This window comes from Cyprinodon tularosa, unplaced genomic scaffold (genome assembly GCF_016077235.1).
Source record: "Cyprinodon tularosa strain WSP-4 unplaced genomic scaffold, ASM1607723v1 ctg360, whole genome shotgun sequence".
In the NCBI taxonomy this organism is placed as follows: domain Eukaryota; kingdom Metazoa; phylum Chordata; class Actinopteri; order Cyprinodontiformes; family Cyprinodontidae; genus Cyprinodon; species Cyprinodon tularosa.
Window position 1 is genome coordinate 462,501 of NW_024039075.1, and position 23,792 is coordinate 486,292.

The 23,792-nt window shown below is 37.4% G+C and overlaps 1 protein-coding gene across 1 annotated transcript in view; it reads right to left on the reverse strand.

Annotated features, from left to right (window-relative positions):
- Positions 1-23,792, reverse strand: part of asic2 (acid-sensing (proton-gated) ion channel 2) — a 172,923-nt gene that overhangs the window by 6,270 nt on the left and 142,861 nt on the right. Inside the window, exons 4-7 of the mRNA XM_038295849.1 lie at positions 8,275-8,425; positions 7,906-7,962; positions 2,119-2,272; positions 190-281 (exon numbers count right to left, since the gene is read on the reverse strand). Coding sequence (XP_038151777.1) covers positions 190-281; positions 2,119-2,272; positions 7,906-7,962; positions 8,275-8,425 — 454 coding nt within the window. The remainder of the gene's footprint in view (positions 1-189; positions 282-2,118; positions 2,273-7,905; positions 7,963-8,274; positions 8,426-23,792) is intronic.

The window sequence follows — 23,792 nt, forward strand, 5'->3', positions numbered from 1 at the left end:
GATTAAGCTTGAATTTGTTCTCTATGGATCCACTGAGTTCACTTTATCTAAAAACAGTGCATTTTTTTCACAAGAGGGAATGATGACTTTCTGTTTTTTTAAAGATCTTACAACCTTGTCTTCTCTCGAGGCAATATTTCCTGTTTTTGATCAGTCTGAATTGAATGAAAGTCAATCAGGCAGACATACCCAGCAGCCCTGCTACCTCATAGGCTTTCTTCTGCTCGATGGTCTCGTAGTTCAAAGCTTCAAAGAACACATCCAGAACCAAGATGTTGTCTCTGCAAAAGGGGAAAAATATGAAGTTGTAATGAATCCCAATTCATGTCATTAGGTGGCAGGAAAAAAAATGTCCATGTAGCAAATGCTTAGTTTATAGCAGACAGTAAAATCCCCCTGATGCAGAATCTTATGTATGTTGCAGAACTCTAATTAGAACAACATTGAAACTATATTTGCAAATATATTCAGGTCCCATTTAACTTATTATACCTTTTTATACATACTGCATATATATAAGCAAAATACCACCTATAGGTGGGCTACATATACAGACAGGACAGAGTGCTGCTGGAGAAGCTATTTCTCACCACTGCCTGCATGCACCCTTGGTGAGAGGAATTGCTGCAAAGCTTGTAATTTGAACTGTAGAAATCCAGCTGTTCTGGAAGGCATCAGAGGTAAACAAACAAGCTCATGGAGACCAAGGAAAACAACAGACAGGTAAGGTATGAAGTTGTGGATGTAGGTTAGAAAAAGAAATGATCCCAAGCTTTAGCTATTTGACAGATCACTGTTGAATCCACCCTCCCAAAATGCAGAGCATACAGTAGATATGTGAAGCTGCAGGGCTTGTCCATCTAAACAGACAGTCCCAGCAAGGAGACCATTTATCAGATAAATAAAAAGACATGCATGATAGCTCTGGAGAAGCTAAGTGGATCCGAGGCTTAGAAGTGATGATCTGTTTACAGAGCAACTGTTAGTCATGCACTGCATACTGTAAATCTGACATTTTGATTGTAAGATAGGTGAGGCTAAACAAAAGAAAGTGCTGAAAGAAAACCTGCCAGAGGCTGCAAAGAGCTATTTTTGGAGCAAAGGTTCACCTTCCAGCAAAATATAAATGCCCAACATACAGTCAGAACTGCAATTCCTATTTATATGTGTAAATCAAAGTATACCAGGTTATAATGGCTTAGTGGAAGTCAGGACCTAAATCACATTAAGAATTCATGAAAGCACCTAAAAAGGGATTTTCAATAACTCTCCATTCAGTTTTACTTACAGTGCAAAAGTAAAACTGGTTGGTCTAGATATAGAAAACTAGTCAGAAAGCTCCAAAGGACTGTAGCTGTAAAACAGTGAAAGGTGGATCTACAAAATACTGACCAAGGACGAATAATTAGAAACACGCCACATTATCTAGATGCTGATTTATGAAAAAAACAAAGAAAAACAATCAGAAAAAAAACAAAAAAAAAAACATGTTATCCTATTTTATTCAATACACAAAAAGGAAACACTAATGTTGGGTGTAAAACAAAATACATGTAAATTCATTAATATTTGTGGTTTTAGTGTGTGATATGTATGAGCACTTTTGCATGATGTTGAAGTTTGGCTCAGTTTTGGTCTCAGCGCAGCTCATCAGATGATCTGATGAACGGAATAATATGGTTAACAGCAGGTAATCTGAGCTGTTTTGGATAAATTACTGGTAGTATCTCCCATGTTCATTAAGGTTGATTACTGTAAAAGCATATATCACAATACAAAAGTGTCTTTTTTTTGTATTTTTTAAAATATATTTGTAATATTTCAAATAGATTTTATAAGTCAAGTCAAAAAGTCAAAGTCAAAAAGCCTTTATTGTCATTATATTCTGCAACGGATACAATGAGATTTGGGACTTCCATATCAGCTGCCGTGAAATAAAAAAATTTAATTAAAAATATATAAATATATTAAAAGGAAAAGGAAATAAATAAATTATTATTAAACTAAAGGCAAAAAGAGCCAAAATCTGTTACTTGCTAATACATTTCCTAAGAACACCACTAACACCAAAGACAAGTTTTACTGCAGACATAAAGATATAAAAATAAACCAACTCACGAGATGTACTTCTCTGACTTGTTGAACTTCTTCTGCAGGTAGCGCGCTGAGGTCTTGCTGGGGATTTTGACCATGGATAGCTCCTTGTTGTAGCGGGTCATGTTGCACGGCGTCCTGCACACGCAGCTGCTGCTCTCCAATGCTGACAATTTAGCTTTGGATAGAAATGGCAAAGGCGATGCAAAGGAGCGGAAATTTGGGTGGTGAAAAAAAAATGGATTGTGGATGGATGAGATGAAGTTGACATAGATTGGAACCATTTTAGACAAATATTCTTTGATAATCCACAGTATCGTAAATATCTTTGACATATTCACATTGAAAGGCAGTAAGTGTCTTAGTTTTATAGTATTATTAAATAGAATCTGAAGCTTCTTAGTCATTAATATTGCACTGACACTGTGCAAATTTTATTAAGGCCATCTAGCCTCAAGACATTTAAAATATAACGGTAAAAAGATCACTTTCTTATTAAAACGACCTTGGCCAAGGCTTAACAATAAAATCTAATAAAAATAGAGCCAAAAGGAAAGTCGTTTGCAAATCAAACAATAGACACATTAATTTCCTATTATGTGAGAAGATCAGTCGTCAGCTGGGACCATACAGGCAACATGACATGAATGTGACATTTTTATATCAGATTTTATTTAAGGAAGATATGAGGTAGTCATGAGATGTATTAAGAGACTTTCTAAACCAAAATAAAAATGTTAATTGTATCTGTGATAATGTGTAGTCTGTGATAATTAACAGAGAACCAAATTATTTGGCTTTATGTCACACAAATTACACCTAATTATGATATCATACTCCTCATAATGATGTCAACTCAAGCATCCAAAAAAAAGCCAAATTGGTCAAAGTGCTACACATAATAAATTACTAAAGTAACAAAATAAGCCAAATTACCACAACAAACTCACAGAACAAAACCGATCTTTAAAAAAACAAAGCTGCTCACAGAAAAGGCTCCATCATATTAATTCTGCGGTCTCTAGGAGCCCGAGCTGTACTTTAAAAGTAAAGATCAGATTAGTTTGGTGCCAAGCTATTAAAACTATATACAATAGAAACAGGAAGCAGGTGAAAGTTTTGCAGTAATAAGGTTGATGTGCCCTTTGCTTCTTGACAGAAGGCGAGCTGTTATGTACAGTACAGGCTGCAGAAACATTAGCTTCGCCTGATTAACACCAACAGACAAGAAGCTGCATTAACCCAAGCGAGATATTATAAATGGATGGATTACTATCTTAAACTGGTCAGAAGTCATGTAGGCGTTTATTTTAATGAGCTGACAGTTGGAAGAAAAGCTGCCTTGACAACAACACTAATTTGTGTGTTACATTTAAAAGTGTTGTTAAAAATAACCCTGATGTTCCTGGCAGATGGGTCACAACATCAGTCTAGTTATTGATAGAATAATTAGCATGAATTTAATCTAACTGTAATTAAGCATGTTTTTATTTTCATATGTTGCCTTTTATTTTCCCTCTTGACAAAGACAATACAGAGCTTCGTTAGCCTGTCATGAATCAAGATGTACTTTTCAGCACTAGTATTACATTTCTATGGAAACTTTGAAGCGCCTGCTGTACTTTAGCGCTATTTTTTATTTACAAAAGTGATAACCATGAATAAAATATCAGTTTCAGACTAAAGTAGCTTTTCTCAGCCTCTGCCTGTACATGTTCCAAGCCTCAGAAAGCCAAGTGAATCTGACATTTTGCTTTTGTATTCCACCTGAATTCAAAGGTCACGCATAACAAAATACAACACTAAGACGGAAATAGAGCAAACACGACTGCTCAACACTGCCCCATTTTACACAGCCGCTCAGGTCATGTAAATGTTTGCTCCACAGAAGCTCTAATGACAGCCCAAGTCATAGTCCGCATCACAGAGGGAAAGAAGGTAAAGCTGCGAACAGAAACATGCCCTCGAGCAGCTGCAGTTGAAACAGCCTTCACCCTGACAGGAACACATTTCTGCCACAGAAAGATGTATTCAGGGATCTGCTTTGGTATATTGAGGGGAAAAAAACACTTTTAGGATAGTTATGTGCAACACCTTTAAGCCTACAATAGGAGAAGTCTCCAACAGGATGGATGGTAATGTTAAGGGATATAAGCTTTTTTTCAATTGGCTGGGTCAAAAATGTCCTCTGGTCCAAGGAAGTTCAAAAACACCCATCTTAAAGTTGGAGTTTTTCCCATTGTTTAAAAAGGCTACATAAACCAATCATTGCTGAAACACTTCTCTAATACAGTTTTAAGAAATCATCTGATTTCAGATTTTTCGAGAAATCCATTGGCTCTTCTTTGAATGAAAAATAAAATGGGTTAATGCTTTCAAGGCTGCACCTCACTCAAGTAGCTCTGTGGCAGACCTGCAGATCACAGAGCAAAAGATTCCCCCCTATGGTGTGATAATAGCTGCCAGGCCATGCAGAAATGTAGGAGAGAGAGAGTGTATTACCGCTTCACAGTGGTAGCTTATTTTTTATTCAAATGTGACGTTATTGGATTTATCGGAGCACCACTCTATGCACAAAAAGGATGGATTCTTTGTCCGAGCTTCAAAACCTTTGTTCACTTTCTTTACATATTATCTCTTACTACAAATTGCTATCACACATTAGCTCCTCATAGAATATTATATTTAGCAGACATATTTCACAGCTATTTAGTAACATTGCCTAGTAAAAATATAAATAATAATTAAAACACCTTCAGTGGAAAAGTATAAATAATAAAGAAGGTTTATTGCAACATTAAAACGGCTTTGTTAAAAGTAATATTACAGAAGTGAGATGTTAGAAGGCAGCGATGCAACAAAAAGCAAAACAAAGATTTGTTTGTTAAGTGAAACAGTTACACAAGCAGGGAAATCTAATCAAACTTTGATGCATGCATTTTGCTCTGGAAAGTGTATCAAATCTGCAGTTGGAGTTTGAGTAAGGATTTATTTGCATTCTATGATCCAAGTTAAACTAATCCTGTGTGTTTTTGTTTAGGGATTGTGAAAGCATTTTAGTTTCCAGAAAATGAAGCCAACTGCAGGAAAATACAGCAGAACCGTCCGCTTCCCTGCACAGCGCAGTGTAACTTCCCTGATTCAGAGTAATTACATTCGATCAGATTTGTCTATTTATGAGCTTATTAACATAAACATTTTTGATGTTTCCATCCATCCATTTTCCATCACGCTTATCCCAAGCGGGGTCACGAGGGGTGCTGGTGCCTATTTCCAGCTGTCTACAGGCGAGAGGATGAGTACACCCTGGACAGATCGCCAGTCCATCGCAGTGCAAGAGATGGACTATTTAGAATGCAGTATTTTTAATACTGCATTAAGTTTTTGCACATACAATAGCTGTGGCTCACCACGATACAGCCATGATGTTTTCTGGCAATCATTTTACCATAAAACTAACAATATAAAGTAGATTTGAGCAGAATTTTATGGATCCAAGCTTCAAATCAGCAGTTGAGAGTCCATGGCAAAAAATAGGCTTTTCAGGTTCGCAGCCTGCTGCTTTCCCTGTTCAGCACTGGTAGATATTAACAGTGGCGAGTTTTATTTAGAGTATAGATTCTGTAATGCCACATCAAAATTATGAACCATCTGTATAAGGACTTGTTTTTATGTCTAATCTCTTTGACCTGTAATACTTTTTGGGTTAGGAAATGTATTGTATTATCCCTTTACTTCTATAGTAGTCATTTTAAGAGCAGTAAAATAAAACATCTATTGAAAATCCATAAAATTACCTCACTTACATGGAGCATTAATATAACATAAGACCTTTTTCCAGAAAGACAGAAAAAGCATAAAATCCAACATTATAGCACTGAGGTTGTAAATGTGACAGAGTATGGGCACTTTCCCACCATAATGTAAAAGCCAATAAACATAGAAACACACAGTTTGATTCTACTGTCAATCCTCATGAGGATTTTTTTCATAGCTCACTTTTTTAAATGGTTCACAGAAATTTCCTTTGACTCATTCCAGGAATTATAAGAACAGAATGAGTAGACGCATCCACACAGCTACACATTCCTTTAACCAGGGTTCTTTTTATAGATGTAAAACTTAGCATCTAAATATGTAACACCTAAAAGTTCCATCTTTGTACAGTTCGAAAGATGAAACTGTACAAAGTATGTTATTTATGGAAAACAAGGTAATTGTTTTCCCTCCTATTTGTTTCATGTCTTTTTAAATACAGACAATGCTGACTGAGAGCTTCGTCTAATAATCTAACCCTTTTTTTTGTTTTTTACCCAAAATAAATGTTGGTGTTAATAACTTATTCATAAAGCTAAAATGGCTCTGATTTAAATATAACAATAACGAAATGGATTGGTGGGTTTACAGAGAAGTTGCATTGAGCAAAAGACGAAGAAACATATTATTAAGAACATCTCCAAAGAGATTTGATCAGGCTGGAAATAATACTATGGCAAAATATGTAAATCTGTTGATATGTAAACAATGCTGTTCTGGTTGTGTTACTTCCACCTGAATTATGTGTAAAAAAAAAAAAAAAGTTAAAAAAAATAAATAATTTAATACCTTTATCGTCCCACAATGGGGAAACTCACTCTCTGCATTTGACCCATCCCCTTGGGGAGCAGTGGGGTTCCATTGTGTGGCACCCAGGGAGCAATGTACTGTAGGGTTAAGGGTCTTGCTCAGAAACCAAGAGTGCAGGCTGTGGGGTTCACAGATACTTGCAACCCTCTCAGAGCACAAGCTCACTGCTCTAACAACCAAGCTAACTCTCACCATAACATGCTCCAATTCACTATTCATTATGCAGCTTTATTTTGTATTCCTTTATGCCAGTTCTTATCTCTTTTTTGTATTTATTTTGGAGATCTTTAAAAATCAGCGGATTTAAAGAACAACATTTGTGCTGTTGATAACATCTGTCAAACCTCAGATTTAGCTTAACTAAGAGTTTTAAGATAAGAATGATTTATTTCACTTTTACTTTACGTTTTAAAAGTCATTTAATTGTTGACACCCTACTTTATAAAGAGACCTTTAGACCCATTATTGCAGTAACATTTCTGTTTTTATATTTTGACCATTTCTAGTTCTTTGTCCAGTTTACCCGAAAACGAAATTAGGAAAATCATTTTATAGATGCTTAGTGCACCGAGTCTGGTTTTATATGTGTATTTTTACCTGTTGTTAGATAATAAAATCCAACTCAAATGTGATCGGAACTTCTACACACTGGTTCATTCCTTATCAATTCAGCTTCATAAAATATAAGGAAGATGTTAAAAAAAAAAATATATATATATAGACATATTTCCAACACCTACTTCAACACCTACTACATTGCAGGCAGTGAGATGTGTTATAAATATTATCTCTCTGACCATCCATACATTAAATTGAACCAGTCCCTGATGTCTCTGCTCCTGTTTAAACTTGAGTGCTTCAGATAAAAGTGGGAAGTCTTAAAGGAACATTTGAACTTAACTTCAGCTGGTACATGTGGAATTAGCAAATATATGCTAAAACCTCTGCACTTTGTTATTCCCCAGTTTGATAAGAATGCAGAACGAACTGAATGTACTAAAATCCCATGGGTAGCCTTTAGCTGTTCTCTGATTGCACCTTTAACTTTATCTTGCCTTAGAGTTCACCTCTAACACAGACCCAGCCTATTAACTGACAGATGCTTTAATCCTGCATAAACCAAGAGTGCTGTACGTGTTTTCTCTTGACTTATATCGATGAGTGTGTGTGTCCAGGCTGACATACCCAAGGCAGGCTCAGCACAGTCTTTGTACTGCTCGGGGGTGCAGTAGGAGGCATCACCTGGGGAAAGAAAAAGTAATGTATACAGAAGTACTGAATCAATACTGGAGCCTTAAGATGAAGTTATTGAAAACATAAACTAAAAGTAAACAGGGATGAATGAGACTTTCTGTGAGAATCAGCCTACTTCCACCTCCCAGGAACACCTTGTACTTCTAGGGCCTTTTAAAATGGCAACATCTAATCCAGTATTGATTTATCATATCAATATGAAGCTGGTAAATCTCCTACAAAATGCTGCAACCTTGCTGAAACTCTTGTTGATGAATGCTCGTTCAATACATCATCATATATCCCAAGAGGGATACTCACCGGGCATGTGAACCATCCTGCAGTTGCAGTTCTCCACAATGTAGCGGGTTTCGCAGTCAATTCTGCAGGCCGTTACACTATAGACCTGAAAGAAGCCCGACTCCAGAGCTTTGGATTCACACTCTCCCCACGGGGGAGGCAGGTAGGTCAGCTAAGGGGAAAAGACAAGTAGTCGCTTAGTGAACCTTCCTGTTCAACTGCAAAATCATTACAACAAGATTTCAGATCAATTTGGCATTATCTGAAAAAGTTATTTCCTCCTTGCTTAACCACTAAATCAATGTGATCAACAATGTTTGAAAAGCTGAGTTCAATTTCCTCAATCAAAGTCAGGCTTTACTACTGCACAAACTAAGCATGAAGAAGTAGATTTAAGAGAATTTTTCTGACAGTATGAAGTGGGCAAAGAGCTCAAAATGCAACATATATCACAATAAGCAACAGTCAATACAAATAAGATATCAGACAACATATCTCAACAAAACAAAAGAGAACACCAAGATAACGTTGTGTGATGAACTGAAGCTGCTTTAGAACCTGGATAACTTTCCACAATTGGACGAATCCTGAAGGAGAATGTCTAACCATTAGTTTGTGATCTTTAACTCAAGAGAACGTGGGTTGTGCAGGACAACAACCACTCAAGGGCTCCAAAACACTCAAAACTGTAGCTTAGAAATCTGGCATTACCTTATGCAGGTCAGTGATTCAGTTTATTTATATAGTTACCAATTCACAGCATGTCATCTCAAGGCACTTTACAGAGACAATTCAACCAGATCAGATTTTTCTATCTAAGGAAAACCAGCTGATTGCATCGACTCATTAACTCTACAGCAATCCATCACACCAAGCATGCTTGCAGCAACAGTGGAGAGGAAAACTCTCTTATAACAGGAAGAAACCACCAGCAGAACCAGGCTCAATAGTGCTCAAACACCTTCCAATCTGGCTCATTTAAAACAATTCCACAAAAAATTGACCTATATTTTCTCCGCAGTAATGCAAAAAACTCATTAGCAGTTTTCGTTAGGAATCTTTCCAGTATAACCAGTTAATAGGATCAGCGACCATTTTTTTATTATATTTTTTATAATTCAAGACATTTTTATATTATCCTTATCTGTATTAGTCCATCAGTTTGGTGCATTGATTGGTTAAACACTTTCTGACAGTATTAATGAAAACAAAAAACAAATTAACGCTATAAGTATTAATGTATACTAAATATTATACTGGAGCTGCAATATATGAAAATAATGCTCTGTTTCTTTTAAAGAGAGCCCCCTGCAGAATTCCATTAGACACAAACAAACAGTCATAAAACCTCAGTCTTAATGGGATGTTGTATTTCCTAGGTCAGTATCCGGCAGTCCAGTTTGGTAAAAAAAAAAAAAAAAAAAACAACAGTTGCAGTCAGTTGAAAAGCTTAAGTCAACGGAGGCAGATGATTTTGGCGTTGATGGCCGGCTTGATTTCTCATTTCATTCACCCGTCTAGTTCTGTCTTGTTTCTCATCACCTACTTATCTGATCCACCTGTTCCTGCCTCTATTCAAACTCATTGGTGTCAGCCACCAGTGCCAGGTTATTCTGGAGACTTTGGTGTAGAGAGTTTTCGGGCTACTATAGTGTTCTGTTTGCCTGACCCTGACCTGTTTCTGTATTCTGACTTTCTAGCCCAGCCCCATCTGATCTATTTGCCTGACCTGTCTTCAGACTCCTGTTGGATTCTTCTGTGGACTGAACCCAGATCTGCCTCTTGACTTTACCCTGTGGATTATCCTGCTTCTTTCGTCTGCTCGGAACTGATCTCCTGTCAGTGTTGCAGCCTTCTAGGTCCCTGCATCTGGAACTCTCTGGCCGCGCCCGCTGCGTCTTGTCAGCGGACCGGCTGGAATAATCCTTGTTCTTGGGGCATGGACTGAACTCTCAAACCAGGTTAGTGACTTGTGCGTTCATTATCATCCTCCGTCAGATTATTGTGGTCCTTAACCTGTATTTCTCTCCTAGGCATTCCTGTAGCATTCCGCTGCCTCTGCATATCCCGCTTGTAAAAATAAACGCTTTAAAGTTATTTCCCTGTCTGTCTAGCCTGAATTCTGGGTCCTACTTTCCGACCCTTGACAGGTGAACACAGAATTATAACAAACAGAAACTATAATGGACTTTGAGAAGACCAACTCTTTTGTTCTTACATCTATTTGACAATGCAGAATTTAAGAAGATATTTGGAAAATGTGTAAAGTATCAGAAACCATGGTGCATTTGAGCAAAAGAACAGACATGTAGGAATTTGATGGAAATGCTGAAATCCCAAAAAATTACTAATAGTATAAACAAAATGAGAAAAGCAGCAGTGTCCCAAGGTTCCAATTTCATAATATGCAACGATTTGTGTAAATTGAGATACAGCCAGTCTGTATTGGGCAAGTAAAATACCATGTCATCAGTCGATACTGTAAATGGGATTATTTATGATAGCTCCAGGAAAGAAACTCTTAACAGGTTGGCTGTCAGACCTTTCAGATGTTTTTTCGGGATATTAGAGAGTTAAGAAACAGGGTTTTACAATTTAGTTTAATCCAAATGTATAACCTGCAACAGAGTGTTGAGCCAATAAGGAAGGAACTTATTTTCATGTCTTACCTTGATAGGGTGGATTTTATATTACGTTTGATTAAACATGATCAACTGTGCACACCTTAATGGCTTTCAAGAAGCTGGAAAAAGAAGTTAAAGAAATAACCTAACAGACAAAAAAAAAACAGTCAGGAGCTTTGTGAAGTACAAACTGTCAGTAATACTATTAGCTCTCTAAAACTAAATCTGTAGTCCTCGAATTCCAACTATTACCTGGAAGCAGAAAAGTCCAAGAACCAAGTTGACACAGCAGAGAACAATTCAAGAGTAAGCCAGAGTCTGTCAAAAAAATCCCTCAACAGACAGTGGGGAAAGCACATACAAATGCTCCTGTGGTTGTAAAGGCTGGGACAACAGATGAGAAAAGAGGGACACTGAGCTGAGCAGCATGGAGCCCAATCTGCTACAACACAGGCACCGAGGTCCAACCCTGCTCTGTATCCATCACCCTCTGTTCCCATCTTCACTCGCTGTCATCTCATTGGATCCCAAGTGAGTCAGTTAGCTCTGCCAAAAGATCTTTTTGTTGGGAAGGGTGGAACAAATTGAGCATTTTGCCAGATTTAGCTTGGCCCGACTCTGTTTGTTTGTAATGACAGAATTTGAAGCCTAGGCTTCCTTTCCAGGTGATCTTGTTTCTCTGATGGGAGATATTATTTTAGCACCACAAGAGTGGAACACTAAAGTCCAGACTAATCCAATCACAATTCATGTGGCTAGAGGCCTTCAGTCATTTAGATGCAGCTTGTTTCTTATAGTAATTAAATATCCTTCTTCAAAGCTAAAAGCAAGACCAAACCACATACTGACATTCAACAGCTATTATTAGGTCAGACACTTAAGAAATTTGCTCTTTGGCAATCCTTAACCTTTACAATCACCTTCATATCTTACCTAATGTTCCCTCCTGGCCTAATCAGTCAGATATAGATGATCTGAGATCTGATTAATTCTCTGTAATCAGATAATCTAAGGTGCTCAATATCACTTTCACTGTGTTTAGACCTGTGGACCTGATTGTGGCGTTATCTAATAAAAACCAAGGCCTGTTGGCAACTGAATGTGTTATCAATCATTGCTCTATTCCCCTGTTATACCAGTGGAAGACTTTAATTAGGCCATACAGCTCTGCCAACACGGGATGTTGCTAAAAAGTGGATAACAGCATGAGTTACAATGAGGTCATCCCATTAGTGCTGCCTGGGTGAGATGAAATGCAAATTCTGGACAATGGGTTCGAGCAAAACCACCCTTATGTGTTATTGTTGTATTTGTGAGCACAGCGCTAACCAGCCCTGAGTGTCCCTGGAAAATAAAGAGGTTTAGTTCATGTAAAAAATGACTTCCATTGCTACAGGAACATTATGCCCTTTCAGTTTCATTTAAAAACCCACAGCACATTTTCAATCCATAGAGCCTAAATTTAAAATGGCTGTGTGAGGGCTCTTCTCTCTGTGTAGGACCGGAGTTTCATGCTGGAGGCTCACTTGATTAAAGCTACTTTGATGTAGGTCTAATTCTGTTAAATCTGTTAATTTAATCTCTTTGTTAAACTTTTTTTTTAAAGGCGGACTGACTGCTATCTTTTTCAAAGATTCAATAATCACTATTTAATTCAAAGATGTGCCACAAGACCATTTTTCAGATTTTTGCCCTTGATATGTTCTCGATCATCAGTCAAGATTTGTTGTAGAGATTAATTTCAAAGACACTCAGGTTGAAGGTAGAGGACAAAGGTGCAAACTTCCAGAAGCATGTTGTTTACCAGACATCTGATCTAAAGTGTGGCTCTGCATTAATTAACAGGAGCGTGATTTGCCTTCATGCAGGCTTTTAAAGAAAGGCAGGATTTTCACAGGAGGCTACAGAGAATGGCTTGTCTACGCCCTGTCAGTCACAGAACAGGGCTGAAAGACAAAGAGAGACCCTGAGAGGCTCATTACCCAAAAGGCCTGCCCACTGTTGGACATGTCTGCTCTCAAACTGTTTATCACTTCAACACACTGAGCTCTGATGTTGGAAGGTCACATTACAGCTGCATTGAAGAAATGTCGAAAAATGTAGCTGCTGAAATATCACACTTATTCTCAGGAAGGCTTAGTCATTCAGTTTAGCTTGACTGACTTTAAAGGACAAGGGTGAAATGTCTATGTCCTTTTTCTGATTGGCACTTTGTGAGGTTTGCATTTTGTGTGTGAGGGGGCGCTACTGGGACTAGACTGGACTGGGACATCATGGCAAAGATTACAAAATGAGCCTGATATTTTAGTCCAGGTTGATAAAACAAAATGACATAATTGCTGAAAATCTCTGGTCTGTACTGTACATCCCTGATGTTATTTTCTAGTTTCACAATTTGCTCTTTTGGATTGTTGATGGAGGTCTCTGTAGTACAGAGAATTAATGTTCAAAAATGACACCTTAAGATGATTTAAGCTTTCTGACATGGTGTGTTTTCCTATTAGAGGTAGCCATTAGAAGACAGACACACTGTAGTTATACATTACAGAGAAGGAAACAACAGTCATGGCACTTTGACATTCAAACATAAGCCAACTGATACTAATACCCCTTTTCCATTATATCCTTATCTACATGGGCCCAGTCTGCTCAACACTGTTTGATTCATTATCTATTTAGTACCATGTTAATGGGGCAGAATTGTTAATAGCAAGGCAGAGCCACAGTCTGACCTGATGTGATTTGTAGAGAACAAACATCTCTTTAGACTGCTGCTTGGTTTAAGAGTCTGTTTGGATGTTAACTTAGGGCCTGATCTTTTAAAGGTTTGCTTGTATAAAAACAATTCAAACTTGCTACCATGTGGAAAGCTCATTTACAAAGCAGGTACAAAACAATTTGCATGTGTAAAAGAAGTAGAACAGCTGGTGCAAACTTTTTATGCGTCTTCTTATATGTAGACACATTAAAATAATATTCATAATGTTTATCATTATTATTATTACCTCCCACTGCATAGGACAGATATTCTTGTCTGAACAAATATTTGAAGTTGTGTCAACCCTATTTTTTCTACAATTCCTCTAGGTAACCTTAACTCTGCCAAAGATGATTCATCAGCTTTTTAAAGAAAACATTTTTTGCGGGTTTAACCAAACGATGATGCCAACTGGTTGGCAGATGCGCAAAGTGTATTAAAAACAGTAAAACCAACATTTACTTTGTAATTGTTTCAAAGTGGTTATAGGAAAAGCTATATAATACAACTCCAAACTTGGTGGAAATGTTCAGAAAGACTTAGGTTTAACAAAATGTTACCAACCAAAACTACCAGAAAGACAGAAAAAAGAACAGGTATGACTGGGATTGTCATTATCGATCTAAGTTAATTATTTATCGGAATGTCTTTGTGGTTTCACCCCAAAAATACAGATTAGTGTAAAGCAGACATGTTCACAAGTCATTTTTTGCAAGTCCAAGTCAAGTCTCAAGTCTTGAGAGCTCAAGTCCAAGTCAAGTCTCAAGTCTTGAGAGCTCAAGTCCAAGTCAAGTCTCAAGTCTTGAGAAGGCCTGCCGCAATAATCAATTAATCGCACAAAAAATTCTAATCCCTTGATTCATTTAAAAAAGTGCAATAATTTTCATGCTTGCTTGTTTCTCCTTGTGTTTTCATCTCCGTCACTGAGACGGTATAGCTTAAAGGTCGCTATTATATCTATGGAATTATCATTATCTTGAACTGCTAAATGAAAAATACAATTAAAAAAGCACACGCAAAATTTTTTCCAGATAAATTTTGCATTTTCTTACAGTATTTACCTGACATTTGTGGTTACAACTTTTTCTAGTTTTAGCAGTAAATGTCTGCTCTTTTATTGAAAATGAGGACTGTGGAAAAAAAAAACAATCACAATCCTGCCGTCCATGTACTGTTGCATCAGTGACCTCAGTGTGTTGCACAGGGAAAAATATGGTTTATGGTTTTCTTTCATTTTAATGTTAGTTTTATGCTTTGTATGTTTGGAGAAGCAGATATGATTTGTTTTTCTTTGTATTTTCTTCTTGAGCTTTGCATGTTTTGATGTTTCTTTTTTATATGATTGTTTTCCTTTATTTTAGACTTTTGAATTTTTCCTGCATGTTGGGTATTTTTGGTTTGTTTTTCACTTGTGACAATCCATGCGCACTGGACTGAAGTAGTTGTCTGAGGAGGCGGAGTGCATTAATTGCGCTGCGTAATTGCTGCGCTCAGGTGTGAGCAAGGGCTGATTAAAGCCGACATAAAAGGAAAGGAGAAGGAGAACGGAATCTGCAGGTGACAGGCATATATCTTCCGACGGGGTTTTGGCGCGTGGATGCTGGATGCGCGTGGATGCTGGCGTTCTCCTTGCTTCTCTTTTTAGCTGGATCGGTCTGGAAAGGGGTTTGGCACGCCAGGGAGTGGAACAGTGCTGGAGGGCCGCAGAGTCAGCTGTGGATCAGCCAGTGGGTGCTCCAGGCCGATCACTCGCACCAGAAGCAGCATAACGAGCGGAGCCCAACTTCCAGCCTCTGATTTTTAAGGAAAACTCTTGATTTTTAGGTTTTATCAGGAGAAGAAAAGGACTGTTTTATTATGCCACTTTTGCTGTGGCTTTTTGTATAAATAAAACACTTGAACTTGAGTGCTTCACGGTTTGGGTCTTTGAGTTTTTTTTTTTTTTTTTTACCTCTTCTGTGTGCGGTTAAGGCGAGCGGCGATCAGTCAAGTTAGTAAAACAAAAAACACTAAGTGTTTTTACACTGGAATAAAATATTGTTCACAAGTCGGAAATCACGAGTCTCAGTCGAGTCTGAAGTCCTTAAAATGCAAGTCTAAGTCGAGTCTGAAGTCATTAAATATGCGACTTAAGTGCGACTCGAGTACGAGTCACAAACTCGAGTCCCCATCTCTGGTGTAAAGGTATAGTGGAGGATTTTCTCAATTCTTTAAAAAGACCCACACTCTCCATTAAAAAAAAAATGTAGATGCACATCTGTGTATCCACCTCCGAGAGGGAACACCTATTAAACAAATGCAAGAGCATACATAAGCCCATTTCTCCTTGTGTACGCTCTGTTTAAAAGTTGCTGTTTGCAGACTCAGCACCGGTAAGTGAAAATGGGGATGAGCACATAGGATGGCCTCACCTAAACATATCACCAGAATGATTGACAGTTTGCATGACCACTCATTTACCTTTACTGTAAATACATTCTTCAGAATAATGATCAGGTATCCAAAGCTTAGAGCGTGCAATATGCGTCTCATTTTCAAGGTAAACATTCTGAAGCAGCAGTATGTCTGCTCAATTCAAATTTGAAATCAATGAGTAATCATTAAACCTTGGCAGCTGTGATGGCTTTAATTTGCATATGCAGTCCATATAAGCTTTAAACAGAAAGATGCTGAAAGTGCTTCCTATAACTTAATGTATTCCTTTCACTTAATATATTCAGCTATATTTAGTTTCTGTATGGGGTTTCTCTAATGATGGATTCCCTTGCTTTTAAGTCTTCCCTTAACCATTAGTGTGAAAAAGCCATATTCCTTTCTATACTTTAGCATAATCTAATTTTAAAATCCTGAGCTTAGAACTGACTAATTAGTGAATATGACCCCTCATAAAACATATGTGAACACCTTGCACTAAAAGCCTTTTGCAATCCTTCTCAGAGCAGTAAATTTGGCTATCCTCTCTACATCATTGCACAGCCATTAATAAAAATTCAGTTTAAACATGAGATGTCATAAGAACACACACAAACAGGAAAGATGCTGGTCTTTACTTAGTTTCATTGTGGCATCAAAGATAATCTGAAAACAATCATTTGATCCAACCCATCTGGATGGGACACCATCTACAGTGACTCTCCACCTGCTCCCCAGCCTGCTGAGACAAAAACTTTGGTGTTGCCAAGGGCCCCTTCTGCAGCAGCCAGAAAACATTCATTTTTTTCTAATTCATTTGGCAAAAACGTTTTGAACATTTTGTCTTTCAGTTTTTACTCAATTTCTTCTGTTTGATATGAGGATTAAAATTAGAAATTGCCAATGATATGAAATAATTTTTGTGTGAAAAGGAATTAAAAACTATTCTATGTGTTTTTTGTGAAATAATTTATGTCCACATATTTAGTCCAAACAACTTAAAGGGACACTATGCAACATTTTTCAGTTAATTAATGTGTTCCATAACGTTATGGATGACTAAATGAGTCATTTCAGGTTGAACAAAGGTATTCTCGGCCGCCCTGGTGGTCTGTGGGGGAAATACTGCACTTGCAACTGCAGGAGCACCGACCCGCACCCACAGGCTCAGAAGTCTCCTGAGAGTCAGTCTTGCTTTACGGCGAGAACTGCTACACCCCCCAGTTAAAAGCATTCTCGTTGCTAGCACAGTGGCAATCTTTGTGCAGTTATGCTACGTTCACGCAGCAAAAGCAGCAAAATCGCATCTGCTGCTTCATTTTTGCTGCTTGTACCAGTTAGTACTGACGCGCGGCTGAAGCAGCTTTGCTGCTCTGGCTGCAAAAGTGTGTCTGAGGCGCGTTGGGCGGAGCTTCACTATCCTTTCTCTGCCTTGCAGCTATATTTGCTGTGATCAGTGGGAATAAAGTAGTTTTAATATGTGTTTAAGTGAGAAAATACACATGAAAACGTAATCAGTGCAGTCAGTTCATTCAGATTATTATCCTGCCTTCAATATTTTTTCTGTCGGAGCCGCTCAGACCCCCACATACCAGGGATGCGCCGACAGTATGGATCCCTTCATCAGCAGCGGTTCACCGAAGCAGCTGGTAGGTGTTTTTCATCTAAATAATCCAAACTGCATATTCTGCCGGCAGATTTCTGCCTTTTAAGTTAATTTAGGCGTCAATAAACTTTTTAAGAGCAGTGATCATCAGCGCTGTGTCTCTCTCCCTGTCTCTCACCCGACGCGCTGCTGCAGCCGCTCAGTATGGCTTGCCATAGCTCAGACATGCAGCGCCTGCAGCTCAAAACGCGCCGCGGGACCTTTGCATGTAAACTCGCTGCTTCTGTCGCTCCAGCTACATCCAGTGTGAACGCAGCGTTAGTCATTCGCTGCTAAGCTCAAAACAACCGCGCCTGGCTTGACGGAGAAACCAGGAGAACAGCTGAGCATATTTACGACAGTGCACTTTTACTTTCGCCCTCTGGAGGGAGCCTCACTGGAAAATCAACACTGGTTGCATAGTGTACCTTTAAGCCATGTTGCCACGTGGAGGGTATTAGAACAATTTTTTTTCCATAAATATGTTCAAACACTTTCCAGTAACATTTTTGAAAAACCTGCATACATTAAAATCAAATAGTCTGTGTAATGTGTAAAATCCTTTATTGTCCCACAATGGGGAAATTCACTCTCTGCTGTGGGGACAATCGCAGAAAATGATAGAAATGTTCTTTATATTCCTATAGAGGAAGCTGAGGTGCGCAACAGTAAAGCAAATTGGCAAATGAAAGCATGCAGTTGCATACATAAAACAGAAAAAGGTATGAATAACAAAATTAAACATATCTGGTTGGATTTTTTTCACAAACAAAAAATGTCTATATTGTTTCAAGAGTTTTAAATAGATAAATACAAATAGCAGCTAAATTTGGTTTGGTTTGGCTAAAATTTGTTTATCAGATTAACAAAGCTCTACAGGGCAATAAATTGGTACTTTGTTTCTCAGACTTAAATTACATTTGGACTTGTTTTTTTTTTATTATTTCAGTTTCTTTTAGGAACTGAATTTAGACCGTTTTAACACTTTATATGCAAAATAAATTAGATAGTAACACTGAATGTTTATGTACAGCAAAAACAGTTCTGAGTTCGTCAAACTTCACTTTACAGTCCCCGCTGTATACAATGATTGAGGGATTTAGGGGGCAGGGCGAACATTCGAGCACAGTAAGCTTTTATGAGCTATGAGAACAGCAACTTTTAAACAAAGCGTTGCCAAAGAAAAATGGGCTCATGCATGCTTTCGCAAGGGTTTAATAGGCATTCCCTCTTGGGAGCAGGTCTGGGTTGTGCATGTGGATTTTTATTTTTTTTTTTAAGTGAAGAGGACTGGTCTTTAAAAAAAAATGCGAAAATCCTCTACAGCATCTTTATGATACAATCATAATAAAAGCAGATGGTAAAGCAAAGCAGTTAAGAGTTGAATCTAACATGATGTTGTTTGTATTCTAACGTAAGATTAAATTTAGAAAATTCAGATCTGAAAGAGCTCATTTCCTTAACTGTTTTCCTATGGAGCTAATTTACCATTACCTTCTCTATCTTAGTAAGCATTAATGAATTGGTGGTTCTGCTTTCCTTTTGTGTATCTGTCTTCTCTTCATGCTTTGATTAAATTGGATCTCTAAATTACCTTTGCAGTGAATTGGCTCTGTAGAATTATAATAATTTGAAAGACTAATCTGAAAGACTAGCTTTAGTAATTATATTTAAACATTTAGGTCTATTAAGAAAGATGGTTATCAGGGTAATAAACAACCATCAAACATTGCCTTTAAAGGTCTGACAAAAAAGCATGTGGCCATCAATATATCACTGGGTACGAACAGCAATACACTTTCTGCCAACTACAGTTAACAAAAAGGGGATTTATAAAAAAGAGAAAAAAGCTCAATGGGCACAAATTCACCAAATATATTTTTAGGGCAATTGTGATTTTTTAATTTGCATTTTTGTTATTATTTGTCTGGGAAGATTCAAAGCTGCGATTTGAGAACAAGTATGAAAAACATGCTTTAAAAGTGACACAGACACAGCGATTTTGGACTGCATAGTTAACAATAACTAGTATACAAAGTCCACAGGGTCAGATACTTACAGCACAAAGAGGTAGGAGAATGTTGACAGGTCATAAATAGGATTTTAGGAATTTTTAGACTGTTGTCCTGTGAATTTATGAAGGAGGACAAGATTCCGGACAACATGGATAAGATGAAGAACACTCAAGACTGTCAAAGTTATTACAGGCAGATGAGGAAAATACGGGCATAAAGGAAAGCTTGGTGAACAAAATAAATTAATCTAAAAAAAACAAAACCTTTGAAGTGTTTGCGGAAAGGAAAGTTCAGTAAAGTACATAGTTTTGGCTGGTTTTACCATCATTAAAACATGTTTCTGAAAGAGCAAGTTATAGAGATAATGCATCTGACTTGCTTCAGCTTCAGCTTTGTTCTGTGGTTAGTTTGCACATTTATCACCAAACACATTGATCTTTTACAAAAATTTAAACAAATGAACACGGAACATTATAGCATCTGATAAATGTACCAAGGAAGAAATGCACTTATTCTACTACTTATAACTTGGCAGATTTGTTTAATTTTAAAGCAATTTGCTAAAGGAAGTGGTGATGTTCCCATAAAAACATAATCACGTTTGCTTGTTACTAACTTCAATGTTGTGAGCTATGAGAATTTAGAATCACTAAATCATCTGGGGGCTTATGCATAAAAGAATGAATAGCTTTACTACTGTACTACACTTGTTACTACACAACTTTGTCTTATACATCTTAACTTGCAGGAAATCAAACCCAGTCAGAAGAACCGCTTGAACATCCAGTGCCCGCACAGAAATTAACATGTAAAGTATGAGACATAGCCAGGGGGCTCCCTAATGCGTGTCAAAATAACCATATTAACAATGCTGTCAGGGCATCACAGAGAGACACTCCTCAAGGACATCTGTTACAGCCAACTAAAAACTTAAAAATCATACCCACAACAGACTTACAGTAAGACACCTGTTAAATATAGTCTATCCCCCCCATTTTTTTCTAAAATGTTTAAAGTTGAAAAGGAGTGGTCTAGATGCAGCAAAGAGTTCATTTATTGCATAATGGTGATCATTGTAATGTTTAACAAATCAATATTAAGATGCGAATATGACCCCATCAATACATAAGCAAATGAATTAAGCTACACTTGATGTTTAAAACAATTACAGTACTTTGCCCTAACATAAATGAATAAAAAAATAAAATATAATGAAGCCAGCTTTTACTCACTGAGTCCCTTTCCAGTCTGCTCTAAATGACCCTATTATTTAGAATGGTTACAAATATTATATTATATTATTTATAAAGAAGTCTTAAGTTGAGCCAGCCAACAAGCCAATCGTGAGGCACCTTTATGCATCACAAATATGTGCAAAGCTTTGTAATCATAACGCTTTCCATTTAAAAAACTAAAATTGAAGCCATTTAAGAGCAGTTATAGCTTTAGAAAACAGCTTCTCAATTCAAACTATTTAAATTATGCTACTGGAAGTTCATATTTTTAGGAACGTATTCAGGATATGTTATATATCGGACCTATACGGGTGTGGCTGTCATGGACTGCCTGGGGTAAATGTGAAAAACCAAAACTGTAAATCAGCACATTTGAAAAAACAGTTTCATAGAGGAGTAGTTAGATCTTGAACATGCACAGACCCAATGTTCCTTATTGTACCTCTTTGCGGCAGACATTTTAAACCATTTAAAAAAAACTACCCATCAACATGTTCTCCGGTAGTCCCAAGGCTACCATACTTGCACAATTATGCAAACCTTTCTGCAGCAAAAATCCCATCTTATTTGGAATTTATATACTGATTTTCCTGTTAGAATGAAAGTGCACCTTTCAGAAGCTGCTCAGATAATGCACATTTCCATACTGTACCTAAACTGAGGAATATTTACAGTTTACATTTGACTGAGGTTGTTTCCATTAATTCTTTAGGTGGTTTACGGTATTGCGGATGAGGATAAAAGTGATTCAGTGTCATTGTTTAGGTTTAAATCATAAAAACTAATCTTAAAAAGCATCAAATTTCATGGTCCTTTAGTTACATTTAAATGAACAGAGTTACCTTTAATTCATTGGGTTAATAAGTGGGTAACTCCAGTTTTCCGTGATACATTGCACTGCAGGTTTTTTTTTGTTTTCTGTGAAAACATCTTTATACACAAAGCCCCTGGACTTTGCCACACTTGTTAAAGACATACTTTTAGATTTACCTTGTCTAGAACCTGACCATGATAATAGTTTCAAATATAATTCTATTCTATTTTTTTGTTCTGAATTTGCAGAAATAAACCCAACAAAATTTGCTGATTTTGAACTTCACAATAGAATAGAGTAGAATAGTCAGCTTTATTATCAATTTCTGCAATACATACAGGACATATTGTGGAATTGAAACTCCAGCACTCTCAGACACTGACAACACAAGTAGCAGCTAAAAAAAAGGGAAGAAAAAAAAGAGAGAAAACATAAAAAATAAGAGAAAATTCTAGACATTTACTGAAAGTGCATTTAGCCAGAAGGTGCATGAGTGCACAGTAGTCCTTGGGAAGGTGTCCGTTTGGTGGAGGGGAATCAGGGCAGGTTAAGTGTGTGCAAATGAGTGAGTATGTGTGAATGTGCGTGGGAGGTTTAGGTTCAGTGAGGGAGGGCAGCTGGAGGGATTAGGGGCAAAATAGGAAGGGATGTGGCTATACTGACAGCCTGGTGGAAGAAGCTGTCCCTCAGTCAACTGGTCATGGCCCCAAGACTGCGGATAAGGCTGAAGAGGCCGTGTGATGGGTTGTAGGGATCACCCACAATGCGGATGCCTAAATCCCTACATACAGTAGAGGTTTCAAACAACATGATCAAGAACGCCTTAGTTAATAGGAATGATCTGGTTTCAAGTATCTGCTTTAAGCCAATGTTTTTTAGAGAAAAAAAAAACTTTTCCTTAGTTCTAAATGTTGCAAACCCTCAAAAATTGACAGCGTCTTAAAGAATATGATGGTGATGCAATGTAAGTGAATAACAAAAAAAAAAAGGAACAAAGACTGAAATTGTTAGGTTAATGTTTGATGGTGAACTATTTACCTTCCTTTTAAATATTTAGGAAAGCTCTCTGGCCTATAAAATTTCCATTACATGTCTTGCTTAGAATTACTCAGGTGAGATTTTACCTCCTTAGCCTATTTTGAGCTGCAGTTTTAGGGTATTGTCACTCTTATGAGAATTCGTTGCAGCTGACAGGACAGCCCTGCCCTCTCCCATAAATATTTACACCCTCATTTTATACACCTAAAAATGCCTGTAAATAGATGCACAATGGTACATCCGTACATATTGGATCCCAAGTCATTACCAGGAGTGGAAGCACAGCCTCCTGCACAGCCAGCAATAATGCAACATATTTCTGCCCATGACCTGGAGTCACCACTGGCACCTGTTTCTGCTCTCCTGTTGCACCATGTTGCACCAGATACCATGTCGATCAGCATGCATCTTCTCCTTCGCATGCACAGCCACTGTGCTTTGCATTTCGAAATGTACTCTGCATTTAGAACAAAGAGTATTTTCAAGGTAAATTACTCTCAAAGGGTCACCTTGATTTTATGGCCTAGACCAAGACCAGGAAGAGGGAACAGGAATATACTTATTTGAATGAGCTTTGCCATCCAAAGTGCTTTGTAGTTTGCATGGTGAGGAGATAGCCTTCAGCTCTTTCACAAGGATTAGATTTTGTGTATCAGAGTCTTTCAACTCATTAGAGCTTCAGATAAGTTAGGTTAGGTTAAAAACTATGACTCTCTGTGTTCTGATTCACCTGGTCCTACACAAGAGTTTTAAATTAGTCCAGTTTTATTATTTTTTTATATAAGATAAACACATTTGATAGAGGGTTGGTGGACTTTATTTCAATGTAGTTCATTAATTTTTTTTTTTTTAAATAAAGGGACAGTGCATATTAAAACAATGTTGATATGCCACAATTATAAAATTAATTCAAAAAGAGAATGAGAACCAAATAATAAAACTAGATAGAAGATCAAAACAATAAAATAGTACAGAAACCGTTTAGACATAACATCCTG